The sequence below is a fragment of the Cryptomeria japonica genome, chromosome 3, assembly GCF_030272615.1.
Source record: "Cryptomeria japonica chromosome 3, Sugi_1.0, whole genome shotgun sequence".
Lineage (NCBI taxonomy): Eukaryota > Viridiplantae > Streptophyta > Pinopsida > Cupressales > Cupressaceae > Cryptomeria > Cryptomeria japonica.
The window spans coordinates 942,938,523-942,945,283 of NC_081407.1; the positions used below are offsets into that span (position 1 = coordinate 942,938,523).

General features: G+C 35.6%; 1 protein-coding gene across 4 annotated transcripts; it reads right to left on the minus strand.

Annotated features, from left to right (window-relative positions):
- Window positions 1-904: 904 nt before the first annotated feature.
- On the minus strand, window positions 905-5,015 carry LOC131072954 (probable RNA-binding protein ARP1). Of its 4 annotated transcripts, XM_058009268.2 has the most exons (7): window positions 4,517-5,013; window positions 4,157-4,338; window positions 3,887-4,019; window positions 2,659-2,791; window positions 2,436-2,472; window positions 1,976-2,201; window positions 905-1,649 (listed from the first exon to the last, which is right to left on the minus strand). In XM_058009268.2, the coding sequence occupies exons 2-7, from the start codon at window positions 4,334-4,336 to the stop codon at window positions 1,549-1,551; spliced, it is 810 nt and encodes a 269-aa protein (XP_057865251.2). In that variant the 5' UTR covers window positions 4,337-4,338; window positions 4,517-5,013; the 3' UTR covers window positions 905-1,548. The 4 variants fall into 4 exon arrangements, with proteins under 4 accessions (XP_057865251.2, XP_057865252.2, XP_057865250.2 ...); XM_058009269.2 differs by having other exon boundaries at window positions 2,659-2,749; window positions 4,157-5,015; XM_058009267.2 differs by having other exon boundaries at window positions 4,157-5,013.
- Between the last annotated feature and the right edge of the window lie 1,746 nt (window positions 5,016-6,761).

Sequence of the window (6,761 nt, forward strand, 5' to 3'; positions counted from 1 at the left end):
TCGTGATCAGCAAAACTAGTTGCGGCTTTTTTTTTTTGAAAAAATCAAGAAGACCGTTTCGGAGCCAATTTAGCCGCATCCAAGTTTGTTGAGGTCATTGCTAAAATGAAGGTTAAATTACTAAGGCCATAAGCACGATTGAGCTTCACAAAAGGGAATTGATTATATTGCACAATCTATGTAACTAGATTGAATATTACTAATAAGATAATATTAATTAGTTGAGTTCTATAACATTTTGTAATAGTTCACAAGACACATAATTTTTTCACTTACAATAAAATCATGTTTTCTTAATTCATCATGCAACATCCACACCCGCCCCCCTCTCGCCCCACTTTATTACTCTACACAATTCATTTGTTTTGTTTTACCATTAAAAAATCATATAGCAAAATGCACAAACTTAATCCTTCTTATTTCTCTATATATATATAATTCTTTCTCAAATAACATACTTCAAAGTATTTTAAAGTCATTCATTTTTTTATATTGTTTTTTGGGGGAGCAAGGATAAACTCCAAATTTAGCGCTCAAATTCTTGTGTTCACTATTGTTAGTAAATTGCACCGCATTACCATATCCCACTATCTTTCTAAAGATTTTTGTATTGGAAAAACCAAGTTAAAATACTTGTTCATCAATAGGTTAATATAGCTGCAAAAGACTATTGCAAAGATGACATCATATGATGTCATCTAAATAGTCTTCTTACAATAACAGATCGAACCATTCTTTAGATAATATAAGTTAATATTTTCCCACCCATTTCAATAAATTTATATAATATATTATTTGCTTTGGAAATACTAATTTATTTTCAGCCCATTACCTACATCTTTTTACTTTGTCCCAAAACTATATTGGTCAGATTTGATGTTAATATTCACATGTTGGTCAATCATAACAAGTTGAGAGTGCTTTGGATTAAGAAAACACAGAGCCCATGAATGGACACAAACTGTACAGCATGTAAAAGCTGACACCCGGGAAACATGCATTGCAATATAAGCATTTAAAAATCCCAGTTTCACAATTATCGAAAGCACCATATTATCAGTGCGAAACATAAAAAAAATCTATCAAAACAGTAATATACCTTTGACTACATATAAATTTTGTTATGTGTGCCAACTAGGAACAATGGTGGAGTGGCCATATGAGATCATATAAATAAACTGTTCTCTCAGGCCAATAAAAATTGGAATGTGCTTGTGGGTGAGAGGAACTACACTATCTCTATCACTACCTAATCTGCTTTATAATCTTGTGTGAATGGAGCTTCCTTCACATCATTACATTGCATGCCGGTACATATTAGACATGGGCATTTCTCTAACATCTACTGGTACACTGAAAACAATACAAAATTTCTTCTTCCAAGTAAAGGGCATGGGAGTCAAATTAAATAATAATGAATGTGTTATCAAAGTCCATGAACCATGCAATGAGAGGCTCCACATACTAGTGAACATTTTAGCTAATAACATGATATGAAGTTTTCCTTGTTTTGTTTGGTCCAATGCTTGTTAGATGATGAGCCCAAGTTTAGGCTGATAGGTCAGCTCCACCTGCATGGTATGGCTGTGAAGTAGCTAATTGAACTGCATACTGTTGAACAGCATTGGGTGGCAATGAAAGGGTCACTCCTGTTTTATTGCCACACCCACTGTCACACACTCAGTTTAGTCCTTTTATTGTATTCAGCCATGAAAAATTTAGAGTGCTCTTTTAAACTAATATAATATGCGTACAAATTACAATACACAATCAAATTCAAAAACAGCTAAATGATACAGTTATGGATTGTAGAAATCTAATAAAATGATACAATATAAAATAATCACTATTAAGCTATATAACGGATATGGATTGGATGATTAAGCTATATAACGGGTATGGATTGGATGAAATCAATTTATGAGAAATCACAATTAAACTATATAATGGGTATGGATTGGATTGAGTGATTCACCTGTGGCTGCAGCAGGAGTTGAAATGATTCCACCATATTGTTGTGGCAAACTTGAAATTGCATTGCCTGCTGTTGGATAATGCAGCATTGGTTGTGCATGTGGATATCCTCCTCCTGCATTTGCTTGATTGTATGTATATAATGGATAGACTGCAGGAGTGGATATCATTCCCTGCCCTGGATAAATTTGTGGGTACTGAGTTGCTGCATATGGACTGTAATAGTTCTGCATATACAAAAGACTGTGTTGTAAGATTAAAAATATATATAATCATAGTCATGAATAGTTTCTGGTTTTAATTATGTCTGTTTTATTTAGTATCAATGTTACGGGTCACATTTCAAGATCCATCATAAGAAGATAGCAGATAAAATCAGAAAGAATTCATGACTATACATATAACCAACATCGAAGTAGTGGAAGAGACCCACTATATTAAATCTTTTTAATTTGACAAACCTGTGGGTAACTGTAATCTGCAGGGTATGGAGAGAACCTGAAACAGTATAAAAGTATTATGTGGTGCTGTATTGAAGCAGTAAAAATATAGAAAAGTTTGTTTATGATGAGTTAACTAAGTAATATTTTACATCCAGTCGTATAGTTTCAAATGCACTGCTTTGCTGATACTGTGAAATAAATATATAAATGTATTAGGTTGAAAATGGCAAGGGAAACATACCCATATACATGATAGGGATAACCTTGTTGGTATGTGTAGTGGGCATGTTGAGCAAAAGACAAGCCTCCACTAGCGTAGGCTGCAGGCGCTCCTGTATGAAGTGGAAAAGAAGGCATTATCCTCAACCGATTTCCTGGTTAACATTAGAATAACATAAGTACTTTCATCAGCTATATCAATGTCACAAGGCCCTCAATTACTTTATTCCAACTTAAAACACTATTGAAACAGGCCTTTCACTGCAATAGATTCCGTAAAGAAAACACATTGATTAATGGCATGTACGACCAAGGTTGACAACAATGTATGTGTTAATGGAACATGAAGCACAGATTGACATGAAGAGCTTTCCATCCCGGTTGGATCTGCCTGGCAACCTATTTAGACAGTACGACTTTGCCTAGCCAGTACGACCCTTGTTATATTGGGTGGCATAAGATTAGCAATACGGCCCAAGGACAACTGTGGAAACAGTTTACATCTAAAAAAGAAATCAGTTTGGATGCCCACTCATCATATGATTAACATAAGAAAAAACTTGGTAAATTAATGGATATCTATCATGTTGGATTTGTGTGGATACTAAATTCATGATGTTATAGTTTTTGGATTCAACTGTGTAAGATTTGTTTTGTATCAACATTTCAGATTACACTCTATGACCTGTACACTCTTTGAAATATCATCAAGATAATCATATTCAGATTGCACAGAAAAAGTTAGTTTGCTGCGCTAGTCCTATCAGATATTAATTCCTCCATTAAAAAATGAGTTCATTTATTGCTTGCTTACAATTTTAGAACATGATCCTAATGTGAGTTTGTGCTGTTGCAAGTACAGCTATTAATTTTCCAGCTGTTCTCATATAGCCACTTGCTTCCATGCGTTGGCCTGTGATATTCAGTCTATACATTCCATTCAGGAAGTTGATAGGAGCAAGAAAAGATTGAGATGTGTAAATGTAATGGTAAAATATCCATTCTCTGATATAATTAAGACTCAACTCAGAATCGGGAAAATCATTGTATCGTGAAGCCATGGTAATTGTAAGAAGAAAAAATAATACCAAAACTGGATCATGCAAAAACATTCCAAACAATAGAGAAAGTTATTATGTTACCGAATTTGAATCACATGTAAAGCTCCCAAAAATCTAAGTATGAACAGAAAAGAAACGTATTGAGAGAAGATTGAAAACATTATTAGAGAGGCCCAAAATCTAGCCAACCTGGCTGAGGCGTGGACGATCGAGGACGACGAGCACCCAGAGAAGCCAAGTTACAATTTGCACGCCTTCCATCGATTATGGGAGAAGAATCCACACAAGCTCTTCTTGCAGATTCAGCCTCACGGAACGTTACCTGAGTCCAATTCAAACAAGTTTTTCATACACCCATGTTCAGTAAATCAAGATAAAGACTTAAAAATCCAAAACCTTAAGTTTCTAAATGGATCTGATTAGAAACCCAAATGAAGAATAAGAAAAAAGAGAGCTTACAAAGCCATAGCCTTTAGAACGGCCAGTGTTCTTATCAGTGATAACAACCGCCTCAAGGATATCTCCAAACTGCTCAAAGTAGAGTCGCATGGTTTCCCGTTGGGTTTCCCAAGCCAATCCTCCAACGAACACCTTGGTGAACGTCGTATCACCGAATTCTCCTCCATCATTCCCCGCCATATCTGCCCAACTCAAAGATATCCCAAAATGTTATTTTGCAGTCAAAACTAGAGCAAAAACCAATTCTGGAGCTCAATATATCCCAACTCAAGATATCCCAAAATCCAATTTTGGAGCTCAATCCCACAACGGTAGTTTGGACTCAAATCTAAAGCAAAATCTAATTCTGGAGCTCAATACCACAATGGACTCTTGGAGTGAAAAGTAGAGCAGAATCCAATTGTTGAGCTGAATCCCAGAGAGGGCAAAGCAAAGGGCAGAAAGAAGAAGAAAAGAAGAAGTCCGTTATGATGGAGATGGAGTGCGTGCAGTGAAAGGCAGAGTGGTCGTAATAAAAAGAAAGATGGGATATAATTGAAAGAAGGTGTAGTTTGTAGGGCCTGAGAAGAAATATAGCTGGTGTTCTGACTGCTCCTGTCTGGCCTGTTGAATGCGTTTCCTACTTGGCACCTGCCACTCTAGTACAATTACAAAACAGTCCACTTTGTTTCTGCTCCTTCCTGCCTATATTACAGTTGGAAACTGTAAGAAAGAAAAAGCTGAATAAAGAGAGATGGAGAGAAACAGCTGCAGAATCGAGGAAAGGAGGATTATCTATGAATAGCCTCAGCCCTAACGCGGGAAATGAAGATACCCACGTCAGCTCCGACCATGTGCAAACCCTAATGGAAAAGAAAGAGGAAAGAAAAGGGGAAGAAGAGTTGCATTATTAATATATTTTTGGGAAAGCTGACTGACGACTTGGGAAATGGATTAAACCAACCCTTCAATCCCTTTCTGTCAAAGTTGTTATGACCCCTCACATTGGCTTAGATTAATGGGGATAAATTGGCTCAAGCGTGTAAAACCATGTTCTCCATGTGGGTATTGATGAAAGCCCCTCATGTGAGCACATTGCTCTGCTGCATGCTCGCCAACTTGTCTACACATTTTTGACAGTCAAGGTTTTCCATTTTGACCGAGAGAAGAACAAGATAGGTAAGAGAGCTTCTTTGTTTTATTGTTCTTGTCATCTGCCTTGGGAACTGCATTTATAACTCTTTCCAATTTTCACCTGCCTTCTCTTTGGAATTCAGTAAACTTAGTACAAATGATTAAATATTCTTTTTCTTCTAATTCAATGGTTTTTGCTTGTGCTTACCTTGTGCCCACTAACATGTCTGGATAACAAGCTGATAAAACGTCCTCTTTACTTTGCCTTACAAACCAAGTAGTCTACAAAGATGTAATTCCCTATGCATAGGATATGTGTTTTTATTAAACTACATCAAAACTAACATTGATATTGGTCCTTAAAATCCAATATGATCTTCTATTATTATTATTAATATAGAGTTTGTATATAATTATATATTGATAAGTGATGTATTTTTATGTTAAATTTGATTCATTTTCAATTATTATTCATTCACACATGTTTGTACATTTTTATTTACATGTACTTTCATATATTTGTTATTTATTGTATCTATTATCATGTGTATTCATACAATTGATCTTTAATTTGAGATACATATTTCTTTGTCTCGGATCAATCTCATAGTGTTCAAGATTGATCTAAAGTTCAAATTGTTGACTCCTATCTTTTTTTGCTAGACATTGTGAATTGAATTCCTACATGTTTGCATAATTTATTTTTATGTCTTGGTATTTAAAAGCATTCGATGTACAATTTGATTATATTAATTATTATCTTAGAACCATTTAAAATAAACAAATACAAGCAAGAGGGAGTGGAAGACGAAGCATGTTGTTGTATAGGAGCAGACTGAGATGGAGAGGCAAATGTAGGAGGAGCTAAAGAAACAACAAGTTGAATCGACATATGTGCTAATTCCACAATCTTCTACTTGTAATGTGCCTTGTATAATAGATCTCCATGGGGTTGGACGGGTGTAATCGGAACAAGCCAAAAATGATCAAGAAAAAAATTTCCATGTGACACTAGTGCCTGATATCTAGTATTCTGGATAGTATGTGCGATGACCTCATGAGGAAACTTCAAACACTTGTGTACTACTAAGGGTATTGCATCCATAGAAACAAGCCACAAAATGCCTAACTTCACCTGAAATAACTCAGACTCAAGAATGACAACAAATGTGTTAGAAATGCAAGCCTTGGGTCTCACAAGGATTGTAATGGTAGTGCATCCCATAGGAGGGACAAAAAGACCATCATGCATACAAATGGTGGCCCTTCACTCGTTAGATTTTTCCTTATGCAATTCATTGATGAAGAGGACCTCCTCCATGACAACATCAACTCTGCAAGACTGCAAGAGGGATAAACCATAACACCTATGACAATATTACCATTGATCTTAGCAACAATGTAAAGAGGAGAAAGCTCTCTGGATAGTATGATGAGTCATGTGGCATAAATGATATATCAATACTCTTAACCTTTTGACTTGGGAGAGAAA

Bases quoted from the DNA above. Each gene is read 5' to 3' on its own strand.
- LOC131072954 (XM_058009268.2), bottom strand. From the start codon at position 4,336: ATGGCGGGGAATGATGGAGGAGAATTCGGTGATACGACGTTCACCAAG. The intron at 4,020-4,156 runs GTAAGCTCTCTT...AATTGGACTCAG, and splicing joins GTTCTAAAGGCTATGGCTTT to GTAACGTTCCGTGAGGCTGA. The intron at 2,473-2,658 runs GTATGTTTCCCT...ATACTGTTTCAG, and splicing joins TATCCCTATCATGTATATGG to GTTCTCTCCATACCCTGCAG.